Source organism: Pteropus vampyrus, unplaced genomic scaffold (genome assembly GCF_000151845.1).
Source record: "Pteropus vampyrus isolate Shadow unplaced genomic scaffold, Pvam_2.0 Scaffold400, whole genome shotgun sequence".
NCBI classification, from domain to species: Eukaryota; Metazoa; Chordata; class Mammalia; order Chiroptera; family Pteropodidae; genus Pteropus; species Pteropus vampyrus.
This window is the reverse complement of record NW_011889181.1, coordinates 685,400-699,908: the sequence shown is the minus strand read 5'-3', so window position 1 is coordinate 699,908 and position 14,509 is coordinate 685,400. Positions and strand designations below refer to the sequence as shown.

At 43.2% G+C, this 14,509-nt stretch overlaps 1 protein-coding gene across 1 annotated transcript in view; it reads right to left on the bottom strand.

Moving 5' to 3' along the window:
* Positions 1-6,072: 6,072 nt before the first annotated feature.
* The window catches only part of AGXT2 (alanine--glyoxylate aminotransferase 2), a 45,527-nt gene continuing 37,090 nt past the window's right edge, over positions 6,073-14,509 (bottom strand). The window contains exons 10-13 of the mRNA XM_011380722.1: positions 14,373-14,464; positions 12,655-12,804; positions 9,839-9,937; positions 6,073-6,180 (exon numbers count right to left, since the gene is read on the bottom strand). Of these exons, the coding sequence (XP_011379024.1) occupies positions 6,073-6,180; positions 9,839-9,937; positions 12,655-12,804; positions 14,373-14,464 (449 nt within the window). The remainder of the gene's footprint in view (positions 6,181-9,838; positions 9,938-12,654; positions 12,805-14,372; positions 14,465-14,509) is intronic.

Sequence of the window (14,509 nt, the reverse complement as noted above, 5' to 3'; positions counted from 1 at the left end):
TGGGATATTGCTAAAACAAAAAAAACACAACACAACAAAACACAAAAACAAAAAACACTCAAAAAAACACCAGGTCCTGGCGGGTGATGGTGCCTAATGGAGCTAGTTGGAGACAAGCTTAGCTGGAACACTGGTTTATAATGACACCTGTGTTAGAGTTCACTTACCATACTGATGTTCCTCACCCCCAGTACAATCACAGGAAGAAAAAAAAAATCCTAAAAATATTTTATTTCTGGCATAATTTCCACTCCTCCTACCTCTTGCTTTTTAAAATTTTGCTTCAAGCAGCAATGGATGATGCCTGCAAGTTGGATTTTTAGCTAAAACAGAGAAGGATTTAGATAACAGAAACACTACTGTTTAACTCTTGCATGGATAATGATGAAGTATTGACTGCAGTCTGGGTGATGTGAGAAAGGAGGGAACAGAGCAATGAGCAGGACAAAGAAGACCCGAAGTTTGCCAGGGCCAGCGATGGAACTCCATATCAGCCATGATAACCAGAGCAAGAAAGCCGTGATCAGCAGATAAATAGAGTAGCACAAAGGGTTGGCAGGAAGGCAAGCAGAATCAGAAGTTTGGAAGACTAGCTTGGGTAGTGGGGGAAGGACGGCCACCAGGCACTTACAGCAAGAAGGCAATTGGCTCAAGCAATGCCTTCTGAGGCCAGGAGAGCATATGCACTCCAGGGAGGAGGAAGAGAATGCAGCAGGCCCCCAGGGAAAGATGTTTAAGGAGTTGCTGATATGTGAGTCAGTAAGCCAGGGGGAGGTTTCCCTGGAGATAGGTTTGGGAATCCTTCACATCTAAATAGTAAAGCCATTATGGATAACAGATGAAATCATCCAGATAAATTAAATAGGGGGAAAAAAAGGTTAAGGTAAAAATCTCTGGGGTATCCCAGCATCAGGGAGCAAACTAAACAAAAACCAATGTATGAGAGTTTAAGTACATGTTTATTTATATATTATATGTGTTTTAATTACATATATTATGTATGTTTCTAAATATATGTTATCTATATATATTGTAAATATATATGTTTTTGAACACATACATGTAGTCACATACAAAAGCCATATCGGATGGCTAATTGTTTATTTCGGATGAGCTAATTCCTGCCTCTACCTGTTGGTGACATTGTGGCATCTATGGATGAAATGCACACAGCGCTGTTAGGAGTTCGTTTCTGCTTTTCTGCGAGGACCTCTGCCCTAGGCCTTAAGTATGTGAAGATAGAGAAGACAAGTGTCTGGTCAGGGAGGTAAGAGGTACACCCAAGAATAAACGTTAGCTCAAGATGGTGAGAGCCAAGGAAGTTCTGTGTCAAAGGAAAGGGACCCCAAGGAAGAGTTCATATTAATTGAGCAGCAGCCCATCTATTTTCTTATTAAAATTCTCACAAGGTTTTCATGAGGTTACATTATCCTGTTTTTGGACCCAAGGAAGCTTCATTGCAGTGAGATTAATTTGCCCAAAACAAATCAGCTGGAGAGCTTGTGCAGGCTCCCGACATTGCCTTGTGTTGTCCCATCTAATTAAAAGTTCGTGTTTTTTTTGGTTGCTGTCTGCAATGACTCGCCCCAACTGGTTCTTTTTTTTTTCTTTTTTAGGTGCTAGTACCAGCTTAATACTATTTATGTGATCTTGAGAGAACCCCTTAATTTCTTTTTCATTGAAATTATTGGGTGACATTGGTTAACTGGTTCTTGATTAAACTGTGTTCCCGAAGTCTCTTTTTACGGGCTGTTCTCCAGCGTAGATGACAAGCACAATGCCTTCAGTTCTAGCAAACACTCCTTACGTCTGCCACCAGTCAGACCCAGATTCGCCTACTTTTATTTTAATTAAACCTAAAGGGATTGGTTGAATTAAGCGTTTGTTTCTGTGTCTTCACTCCTACTAAGTTAGGTGGTTGCTTTTGTTGAGGGACTTTGCAGTAAGGGTACTTGGTATTCTCCTATCTCTGTTTTTAACGGGGCAAAACGGAGCCATTCTTACTGTTTGTGCCTCAGTGGGAAGTGAGGCTTCGACTTTAACCCAGAGCAGTTTGCTGATGCAGGGCCGTCCACCTTAAACCTGCTTCTGAACAGCAACTCTGATGCTCTGGTGTGAACTCTCTGATGATGAAGTGGCCAATGTTGTGACATTTCTCAGTATTCTTTTGTTGCTCTTTGCAGGGAAGGTGAGATTTAGGTGAGATTTAAAGGTGAGAGAGGCATTAAGTCTTCCCATACTCTTCGAGGTTAGCTTGAATTACTGGAGAGTAAAAACTACACTGATATAAAAGATGGAGATTTATAACACAAATAAGAGCATAGTTTATTACTGTATTACCAATTTATAAGTGTTATTTTACATCTGTTTATAATAATAATTATTCATGGTGTAACCAAGGCTAGATGTGATTTTTTTTTTTTTTTAAATTACTCCCTTCTGAGCGGATTGCCATTCCAAGGGTTTTTAAATAGTTGCCAACATTTTAATGTTATCTTCTAATCACATGATTAACTACAGATATGTTTCTGGTGTGGAGAAAAGTTTCCTTGAGCCGAGTGCTCATTATCCTTACTTTAGACAGTTTTAACAAGAAAGGAAGTAAAAAAGAGCTTGGCAAGAATGTGGGCTCCTTGCCTTATGTAAGCTGGCCGACATCCCACCTCCTGTGGGGAGAGCAGAAAATGGAAGGGGGAGAAATGGTGGCGCTAAACTCCTGCCCACGGTTCCACATGGGAAGGAGGAGGAATCCATCGTGTTTGTAAACGGGCGAGAGAAGTGAATACACGCTCTTTGGGCACCATTTTTGCCTTTCTTGCTCCACGTCTCTGATGGCTGCCGCATCTTAAATCCCCAACAGCTCATTAAGAAAAAGGAGCAGTTTGCCCTGCTCAACGGGCCCTCAGGTAGAGCCAAGCAACCTTCATAGTCAAGGAATGAAACCCAGCGCCTGGCCACCTTTCAAAATTCTGTCACTGACTTTCACTCCACAATGGCCCCCCGAGGTGAGAGACTAACAGGGAATACCGTTAGGGCATACACGAGATCCTGTAGGACTCAGGAAGCCACAAGGAATATGTCCTATGAATTTATCTGAGCAATGAAATCCTTCAGCTGCCTTCTTCCAGGAGAGCGTGTTCTGGCTCTCACCGGCAGGACCTTGGTCTAAGCATTAAAACTTTTTTGTTGTTGTTTTGTTTTCAATTTGTGTTTCATTGTTTCTTCTTCCTATTTTACTGAATTCTTAAATGGTTATCATAAATTTACTTTTAATGTTCTTCCTTTTTCTTTCATTAAAAGAAAAGAAACATTGAAAGTGGGAAGGCCTTGAAGAATATCTAAGAAGAGTCGGCTTTCTTGTTCTATCTCCCTGAACCCATAATTTCCCATGAAACTTTTTTTTTCTTTTCAGAAAACAAAAATATTTAATCCTTTTCCCACAAATCAGAACTTACTTCATCCTGCAAGCAGTTTCAACATTCTAGGTCGAGTGAACTGCAGGAAAGAACCAGCATGCATGACCTGGAAAGCACAGCAGGAGTAAAGCTGGAAAAGTGGTTTGGGGAAGATTGCGAAGGCTCTTCAGTGTCATAATTGATGGCGTTTGGACTTTGCTCCACAGACAATAGGGAGCCCTCAAAGTTTTCAAGTGATAAGAGATGCGATCATATATATATCCTTTTAGTGTCGAGGATGGAATGAGAATCAGTGTAGAGGATGGAATGAGAAGTAGTCCAAGATGCCATTTAGGAGGCAGTTCCAATAACTTAGGAGAGATGATGATGGCCCCAATTAAGGCAGCTTCGGTATAAACATTGGAAAAATTACGTTGGAGAAAGTATTCGTGAGGCTTAGTCATACGAAGGAGAAAAAAATAACTTGGAGGAGAATAATGACCTAAAGTGTAAGCCTGAGACAAAATGGGCACCATTAATCAAGCAGGGATTCATTGGAGGAGAGATGTTTAATGTGTTCGTGTTAGAAATATTTAATTTGAAGTGTCCTTGTGACACCCAAATGAATGTGTCCCACCAGCTAGAATCTTGGGGTAGGGCTCAGAAAAAAGGTTGAGACTAAAGGTGACTATTTGTAAGTTGATCAGCATAATCAAAACAGGTGAAATTTCCCAAGCGGATGGGGTTGCCTTATGCGGAGAGATTGCAGCATGAAAGAAGAGATGGCCCAGGACCGAACCTTGCAGCAGAGGAGTCATCAGGAAAGAGACTGAAGAGGAGCCATCTGAGATAGAAGGGACCGCACCGTAGAAGCCAAGGAAACTTTATTCAAGAAGGAGTAGCTGTAAAGAACGTTCGAAGGAAACATTAAGTTTTGGCCATAAGGAAGTCTCTGGAGGCCTTTTGAGTAGGCAGTTTTCAAGAAATGAGGGGCAGGAATGAGATCCTAGTGACTGAGGCAGAGATGAGGAGGCAAGAAAGTATAAACGGAGCCCCAAAATTGCCCCTGAGAGATTTCGTGGTGAAGGGAAAAAGAGAAATGTAGCTTGAAGGGAAGAAATTTCTATTTTACTTAGTTCATTAGTTTGCAAAGCACTTTTACATCCATTACCTCATTTATTCCCCAAGATAACTCAGCTTGTAGGAAAGGCAAGTATTGATACGCCCGAGAACAAAATGAGGTTAAAAGTGGTTAAAAGCTTGCCGAAGGTCGTCTGTAGCAGGTAAGTGGAAGAACTGAGTTTAGAATTCAGGTCATTTGGCTCTTAACTCAGTGACCTTTCTATTGTGTGGAAACAGCACTCTAAAGTGTTTGCTCTATTTGGATATTGAACACTGGAGGGCACTGAGCTCCTTGGTAAAAGGGGTTTTGATCCTACTCAGGGAACAATGGGGAGCAACTGGAGGGTTTTGTGCAAAGGAATGCCATGTTTAAGTCAATACCAGAGGGAGACAAATCTGGCAGTGAGGTGTAGGATGCGTTAGGGGTGCCAACACCTCAGGGCGCAGACCCTTAGGACGTGGCTCCAAACTGGGTCACAGCTTTGTGTCGCATTGCATGTTGAGAAAGCTATTTTGCTTTCAGTCTGTGGACCCTCTTTTGTTTGTGTTAAGGAGAGGGTCGCACTTTGCCAGTATCTTTTAACAACACCCCTCAAATACTCTCTACTCTTCCTTTTGAACAAAGAGAGAGCTAGCCTCAGGCTGAGAATAGCTGCAAGTAACTGGCTCTCGTTAGAATTACATTGCTTTGTGTTCACTCTATTTTTATGATCATTTTCCAGTTAGGACAAGTAATACTGATTATTTATTTATTTAATAATAGAAAGGTTACTATCTAAACATTTAAGTGAAACAAGTCAAATGAGGGAAAAATATTAAGTCAGTTCTAAGACAGGTGGTATACAATATGGAAAAAAACACGAATGTGCATCCTAATGACTAAAGTTTGGGAAATTCTCTCATCAGAGACTATTGCAGTAGGAGTAATGAGGGTTTAATCCAGGATGGGATGATGACACTGGAAATGGAGGAGAAGTCTCTGATGGATATTTGAAAGGAGTTAAAGGATTTAGGGTATTTTCTGTGTCATTTCTCAGGATCTTAATGGCTGCGATAATAGAAAACTTAAATCAAAAAGGCTTGTGAAATACAGTGAATTTATTGTCTCACATATCAAGCAGCCCCAACATGAGGCTGACGTGGCTGGAGCAGTCCTGTTGTGACGTGTGCAAGGAGAAAACATCTCTTCCAGAGAGGAAGTGTGAAGGCCGCAGAAACCTTCCTCTGAAGCCACCTGCACCAAAAGGTTTTCCTGCAGGATTCGTTGCCTCATAATAGGTCACATATCATGCATAAGCCAATCATTGCAAAGGGGAGTCAACTGACCGTAATCAACCTAGACTAGTTAGGATTTTTCTCTGTGCCGATGATAGCGATCCCTTCCTGAAGGATGGGTTTCTCAACATAACAGGAGCTCTGTTTACAAATATGGCTGGTAGGGAGTCAACTTTTACAACTTACACCAGTGGTTCTGAAATTCCTCAAATTAGCCGTTGGACATAAGTGGGAAGTTCTTGAGGCTTGTGGGTTTTTTATTTTTTTTATTTTTTTTATTTTATTTAGCTTTTCTCTCCATGTGTTGGATTAACGCAGAACGAAATACTTCCACTGCAAAATCAGCGTCTGGTTTAGTGACGCACATGGAGGGCGCAATGCGGAATGTCTGAGGAGACAAAGGAAAAGAGAGCGACAATTGTCATAGAATAAAATATGACTAGGGAGACTCCAAAACCTTGCTTTTATGACATTTTTATATTTCCCCCATGAATTGGTCTCCTTTCTCTCTACTCATGCTGTACCCAGGCCATTTACCCCCCAGCCTCCTGAAAATTCTGGTACCATCTGGCTCTGCTGCTTTTCCTTTCGGTCATCTGCTCACCGCTTGGTCCTTCCTGTCTTCACTGAGGTCCTACGTACCTATCTACACTGCATTTCAGACGTCGCCAAGGGCGGCCTCCGTGTCTGTGTGTACGACACAACAAACTAGCATCTCAGTTTCCTGCTTGCCACAAATCCCTTAACCTTCATCTGCACCCCTCAGCATCCATTTGCCCCCAAGGCCAGCGCCATGAGCCTGCTCTTCACTAGGAATAATTCGATTTCTGATTCCCGTTACATCTGCCCTTCTCACGAAAACTTCAGTCTCCTCGTCCCTCCGCTATCTATCGCCCCACTCAGATCTTTTTTTTTCTACCCAGCTCCGAGCACATGGTTGATTGAACTACTCTCTCACCTGCCCCCTCACTTGGCTTGCATTTCCACCCTTCTGCTTCTGCACCCACGCTCAGTGTCCCAGCCCTCACTGACGCGCCAACATAGGTAGCTGAGGAGTTTGAAAGAAAATCACACTGCTGTGCAGACTGACACCACTAGGCATGCAGGGTCTCTAACGTCTGCTGATCCTCTAAATTTTTCTTGTTCTCTGTCAGGTTCCTTCCCCGTTCTCAACCTTTATCGTTCTTCTCAATTTCACTCAGCTCCCACGCCTCTCACTCTATTTCATAGATGATCTCGCCTCATGCTTCTCAGAGCTGTCAGGCGAGAGCTTTCCATAAACTTGTTTGCTCCCACATCCGTTCTTGCATCCTGGCCCAAAGGTTCAGAGAACAAGGTGTCTCTACTGTTCAACTCCAAGTTTTCCACCCGCGCCCGTCACTCTCGCTCCGGGAAACATCCCCGTGTTCTCTTGCATCTTCAGCATCTCCTCAGGCTTCAGTTCTCGGAACCCAAATCCAAACCACAGGAAATAAGAATCTGGTGCCTCTCCCTGGTTCCTTCTAGCTACCATGCAAATCCCAGGCTCTCCTTTCGTCCAAACTTACTAAAAAGACTGGTTGATGTTTATCGGCCATCATTTTTTTCACTCTACCCTTCCTCTGTTCACATCTTAACCCGCCGCAGTCTGGTTTCTGCCCTGATCCACCTCTGACACCACTATAGCTAGAGTTGCCAGTGACCTCCTAAGTGCAGAATCCATTGGCATGTTTCCACCTGTCCTTCCTGGCCTTCTCGGCTGCATTGGGCCCTTCGGTCCCTTCTTCTTCCTGAACCTCCCCTCTCTCGCATCCACAATCCCACGCTCTCCTAGCTCTTCTCATACCTCTCCGTCCTTTGATTTGTCACCCCCTTGGCCTTTTTTCTTCCACCTGCCCTTTAAATGCGGGCGTACAGGTTTCCAGCCTCATCTCACTGCTCTTTCCATCTAGACGTACTTCCCAGGAGATGTCCTCATGTCACCACTTATCTGCCGATGACTCCCATATCATGATCTTCACCTCGGTCCCTTCCTTTGAGCTGTCAGCTTGATTATAGAAACATGTCCATAAAACCCTTAATTGGAGCCAAAGCCAAACTCATCCTCGCCCTCCTTAAACCAAATCAGAGGTGAGGGACTCGTCCTTTGTTCTCCCTCATTCTTAACATCCAAGTTCTGTGCATTTATTTCACTTCCGGAATTGTTCTCAGAATGTCTCCTCTATCATGACCACTACTGCTCACGTTCACACAGCATCATCAGCCCCCACCTAGACTACCAGCCTCCGGTCTTGTCTCCTCAGGTTTATCCTCCTCAGAGGACAGACTCAGAAATCAGACTGAGTTTGGGTCCTAGTTCTGCCACTTAGAAGCTGTGTGACTTGGACAATGTACTTAACCTCTGTGTCTCTTTTTCTTCATTTGTAAAATAAGCATAATAATAGTACTAATCTCATAGTCTTGTTGAGAACATCAAATGAGTCAATACATGTGAAGCGTTTAGAACAAAGCCTGACAAGCAGTGAGGCTTATTATTCCCACTCACTACCTCAAGCAAAGTACTCCAAGCTCACCAGTGTGTGTGTGGCTCTTTGCACCTTGCAATGGTTCTCCTTGTTCATTGAATGTTTATTTCATTGTTTAAGGCTCAGCGTAGCCAGATCTTATTTATCATTGCAGCCTTTGTATCCAGCATAGCAACTACCGCTTAGCGCTTAAGTGTCTGCCAAATTACTAAGGAACAAGTAAGCAAGTAAACGATTAATGTTTTATGTCTATAAATTGCACATTCTGGGATTTTTAATCATGACTTTGACTTGAACAGAAAGATATTTGTGACCAGAATGAGAAAAAAACTCACCGAGCATGTCCCAGCAAAAGTACTCATTTCGGTTTTGTGTGGGTACGGTTTGGTTTGGGTTGGGAGAGCTTTACGACTATTTGTTTACAGGTGGAGGAGAAGCTGAGGAAACGTTGCAGATTGGAGAGAACACAGTGGTATTTGCCTGAGGAACGAAGGTGGAGGGAGTGTCCAGGGTCAAGAGTGCAGGGTGGAAGATCTACATCTGAACGGGAGTGACACCTCGTTCTTTGAAACTTCAGGAAAGGGGTAAGACATGGATATGGGAAACACACGAGTTGATATAAAGATCGTGCCTAATAGCTTCCATTTTCTCTGAGAACTACGAGGCAAGGGTGTGCACTGAAATAGAGAGATACAGGAATGGAGGAGGGAAGAATGACTAACATTTAAAATGGGAATGAAAGATAACAAAGGACAAGAACAAATTAGAGGAAGAGCAGAAGTTACCCTAAGTCTTAAATCCGGGCTACGGAGCCAGTCCTTGGTGAGGACCGTCCTGCTGTGCAAGGGATCAGGGGACAGATTGCTTTACTACTGGCTGCAGTAGCCCATGCCCACAGGGCAGGCCGACACCAGAGTCCTGACTGTGGAGCCTTACGGCATTCCTGGCAAGGGAGCACAGAGAGCTTGGTCTCTGCATCTCCCAGCCTGAGGGTGAAGGGCTCTGGGAGTGGCCGATTTCTTTCGAATTCTGCATTAGGGACCCAGCCAGGGTAGTCTCTCATCTCTCCTACAGGCCTGCCAATGCCGTTAGGTTGCTCCCAGCCACAGCTGCAATCAGTTGTTGCAGGTTCAGTGTTTGCAAAGTCAGAGCCCAGGGCTCAGGTTAGGAACAGTAGGATTGCTCTTACAGGGGTCAGAATTAGCTCATACATGAGACAAACTATTTACTGCATGACTGTTATGACTCTATGATGACCTATACTGCAAATCCTCTGGTTTCTGTACATCTCCTTTATGCCTTGTTAAATTCTCTGTGTTTAGTCCCCACAGAACTGCAGTTAACTAAACCATTTGAACACAGCGCCCCCTTGTGTCCCGAAGACTTCATTGCCACTTTCTTTTGACAATGTCAGAGCCCTATGCCTAGAGGAAGTGGGGCTGGCTGGGTCCAACAGCATAGCCATGAAGAAAAGTGACCAGCGCTGGGACATCAGAGAGATGCCTTCGTAAAGTGATCGGTAAGGACCAACCTTTCTCTTACCTGAGAAAAAATGCCGCCTCTGCCAATTAGAAGCCCCATGTTTTTGCAGTCCTCATGGATTTGACTGACTTCTTCCCTGGGAAGAGGCTGGCAGCTCATCTGTAAATACATTAAAAAAATATTCCCTATTTGACATTTGAATGATTAAATACATTATTTCCAAGAGAAGAAAAAAGTGACTCAAGCAATCAATGCTCTTTTCTCCTTTTTAATCTCTCTCTCTCTCTGTAATTGAATAAAGCTGTTAATTGTTGGACTGGATTTTTTTGGCGGGATACTATTAGATATTAATAATATTTATTATTAATAATATTAAATATATGTTTTTATTCCAATTCATCTCAAATTCCCAAAGACATGATGAAGTTGAAAGCGGAGAGCCAGTGAATCTTGGCTTTGCTAAGGCTACTCTGGGAGCTTAGTTCTTTAATAGCTGCATTTGGAGCCTGTTTTATTTATGCAGAAATTCTCCTCAATTCTTCACTTTGTTTTTTCCATGTAGAGAGCTTATTTCAAGGTCCAGGAGATGGCTCGGAAGTTGCACAACGGCATCACCAGCTACGCTTTCCCTGAGCCACAGCACAGCCTGGGCAGCTGAGGTGGGCCCATTTGTCCTCATCTTCTCTGCATGTGGATTTGCTCTCTCTCCAAGACTGAATCCTCCAGGGTTAGGAGTGTTAAGTGTTTCGGGAACCAAGAGGCTGTTTCAGGTCACTAGGCATCTGAAGTTTGTCTTTACCCGTGGGTCCCGACATGCCAGCACCCCTGTGGTGACATTAGGCTGGGCACTTGCTCCCTTTCTGTGTCTTCTGACACTGTGAGTACAAGTGCCTCTCTCTAATTTAGTCTGACTATGTGTCTACATTACCTGGAAGCCTTTTCAAACTAAGATGTTTGGTCCCCTCACTAGGCTTATCGTATTAGAATATTTGCATCAGGGCATAGGCATCTGTATCTGTAAAACGCTCCTCAGGTGACCGGGCTGAGAACTACTGCTTCTATCTCAAGCTCTGAGTGCTGTCACCACCACTGGTCTCTTTTCTGTAGCATAGCTGTGTGAGCATCCGCACCGGGTCTGACTCTCTGGTTTCAGATGCACAAGGCACGATCTTGACGCATGGGCCAGCAGCCCCTGCCTTATAAGGTAGAGGAGGGCTCTCTCCAGAGCTCCCAGCTTCATTATTCTCCCCATCTCCCCAGGACTTCCTACCCTCCTCCTCGGCTTTAGTATCCATTCCCCTCCCGCCCACCAACTCCTGACCCAATTGTTTATCCAAATCTTCCATTCCTGGCCAAATGTTGGTATCTGGGCACAGGATAAGACTGGACATCCCAGAGATGTTTGCATTTTCGTCTGTCTTAAAGCTTTAAGATAAGGAAAATAATATTCAAGCTTTCAGACCTCTAGATAATGAAGGACCTGGGATGGGGGAAAGGACTAGGATCTTCTCATTGATCCTGAAATGTCATCATGCACCATTTGGGAAGATTTCGATGCTGCGCCAGAACAAATCAAGTTCTGATGAACATCTTTGTTCATCTGTCTCAGAGTACGCAGAAATTGGGTTTAGAATAGTGAGAAAGGGGAGAACTCCTCCCGGCTCATCACACTTTCCTCTGTGGAGTCTGCACTTTGAGTAGTCTACGATGTTTGCGAGAGCTCCTGATGCTGAGGACGGGGATGGATTCTTCTGAGCCTTTAAACAACCCTCGACTAGGCCACAAGCTGGAGATAAGTACGTTATGGCTTGTGAGCCAGAAGGTCTAGTCTTATATTCCTTTTAGTTTCCTGTTGTCTTCCCTTAGCTTTAAAATCTCGTTCGAACATTCCAGCTTTGTACTGTGTGGTATTAATGCAAGAGTCTTATATCCATAGTCCGGTTAAAATATTAGAAGAATTGAGGATCAATTCTCCTAAACTAGGATGGTGTGGTCAGATAAAAGAGCAAGAAGTCCCTTAAGGGAAAGCTGGATCCCCGTGGACAAGAGTTAGGGCGAAGGGGTCAGTCTGACTATTCCTCTCTGTGCCAAAATTCTCTTGCTGTTTTTTCTCCTCAGGGAATCTAGGCTTTGCTTTTATGGACGATAGGAACAATTTCCTATTATGTGGAGGTAGGGGTCACAGGAGAAACAAAGGGAAGAATTTGGGAGATCTGGCAAAGAAAGAATTAACAGGACTTGACGTTAGAAATAAGAGGAGAGAAGGAGTCATAGATTATTTTGTAGCATTGAGGGTGGGCAATTGGGAGAAGAGTGGAAGGTGAGAAACTGTGAACTTGGGAGGAATAACTGGTTTGGGAGAAGATGCTAAGTTCAATTGCTGTCATGTTGAGTTTGAGGTCACAGTGGAGAACATCATCAGAAAGTCTCATTTCTCCCTGGTTACTTGGGAGATTGAAATTCATTCTCAATCAATCAATCGATCAATCAAACAAAAACAAAACCCTATAGATCCTTCATATCCTCACCTTGAACCGTCACCACAACCTTTTTCTGGCCCTTCTCTTTTATTTCTACTAGCTGTCTGGGCCACCCTCCCCTCCCTAAATAATCTCCTCTCTTGCCCATATTTGTAATTCTAAACATTCAGTCATCACTGATGCTCCTTGCCTAGTCTGGCAGAATAACACCAGTTCCCTTTCCCAAAGGCCCTCCCCCCTCTAGAACTCCTGACGACCTTCTAGCATTTTGTTCATACTCAACGCTCTTGCTGTCCTGCGTGCTCTCTCCCTGAGAATGAATGATTGTGCGATGCTTCCTACTTTACTTCTTGCTGCTCCAAAAAGCCACAGAGAGAGCAGCAGATCAGAACCTACCTTATCCTTCACCATTTCAATTCCAATCATGAGGCCTTTGCCTCGGACATCCCCGATAATTTCAAATTCATCCCGCAGCTTAGCAAACTTCAGCAACATATAGACGCCAACCTCGTGACTGTTTTCCTGTAGGTTTTCTTCTTTAATCACCTGTTGAGAGAAAGCTCCAAATGACCTTGCATTAAAAAAACAAAGTTCTAAAATTGACTGAGAAACATGGAGAGGTAAATGTATATGACTCCGTTTACAGAAACCTGACCAGATGAATGGGATCCAGAGTTTCGTATGGCCATACCATGTACTACAAAAAGATTTGCCGTAAGGAGAAAAAAGGTCTTGGTAGAGGGGGTACTTCCCCCATACTGTCCTCATCTTCAGGGGTGGGTAAGAATTTAGGAAAGACTAGAAGACGTAACCCAGTGCAGTCTGTAACACAGATTTTCTAATCCTGAGGTTTATTACTGCCAGGCTTTGCTGAGAACTAGGATATAGTGGTGAATAAGACAAGTGCTCTGAGGAAAGGAATGTCACAGATGCTTGCCCTGCTGGATAGGAGCTTGCTGGCCTTTGTCCATCAGCTCCTAGACATTCAAGCTGTCATCGCCCACGCACCTTACTGCAGGGCCCTGGTCTCCTGAGCTGAGCTGAGCCTTGTGTGTGCCCAGAGTCAGGGCACCTGATCATAGAAAAAGATTGTCACCTACTTGGGCTCACAGTGGAGACCTGGGATTCTTGACAAGATACGTGTGAGATGCTACATTTATATTTAGCTGATAATAACTGCATGACTCCAGGCACACCTTGACTTTTTTAAGACCTATCTGTTCACCTCAATCTTCTCTACCTTATAAATTGGTTGAGGTGACACAGCACTTAAAAAAAAAAAAGTTGGCAGTGTCTAATAAAATAAATGACACATTCCTACTCACATTTCCTCATTTCTTGATTTAATCATATTTGAAGATACTTTTTAGTTAGCAAGGGCAGCTTTTACTTACTTTTTTTTTAATTTTAAGTTTTTGAATAGGTGAACCATGTGCCTTGTTCAAAAATCAGAAAGTTTAAAAGTGTACACAGTAGAATGATCCTTGCTGATCCCTGCCCACAGCCACCAAGTCTCTCTCCCCACAAATAACCGCTATGATTAGTTTCTTGAACATTCTTCCAGAAATACATTATACTTATTTAAGCAAATGTTATTATTGGCATTTAAAAGATCTTTTTCTATAGATGAGACCTCAGGCAAAATCAATGGAGTAGGGCTGAAAAATAGCTGAATTACCTAGTTGTAATGACATAGCACTCAGGTTTTTTTAGTTTTTGAATTTATGACAGTACAAAAAAAAAAGAAGGAAGAATATATAAGACAGGCCAAAATTAAACTGAAGTCAAGGATAGCAGTTGGTAACTACCCAGAAAAGACCAGTCAAATAACAAAGACATTTTAGTGCTACCAGCTAGCTAAGGGAATTCTTACATTTCTCATGCCTGTGAGGTTTACTATATATTTCTTATTCAATACTTCGAGCACCAAACCTAGATTTTAAAAAAAAAAGCAAGTGTCAGAATAACGATTGGAAATCTAACTTAAATTTATGAACTAATTGTTAACTCTCCACTTCAATAACGTCATGTGATGGAGTTCTAACAATGGGTGCACGGCTTTGAAGTAGTTGTTTTGTCAAACAAGCGGCATTAACGTGGCTGCTGGAATGTACCTCAAGCACGGCCGATCCGATGGCGCAGGCCATGGGGTTCCCTCCGAAGGTGTTGAAGTGACACAAGCTTTTAGCCAAAGACTTGGCAATCTCTAGGGGGAGAAAAGAAAGGTGGGTAATGAGTAACCTGTTCTTAT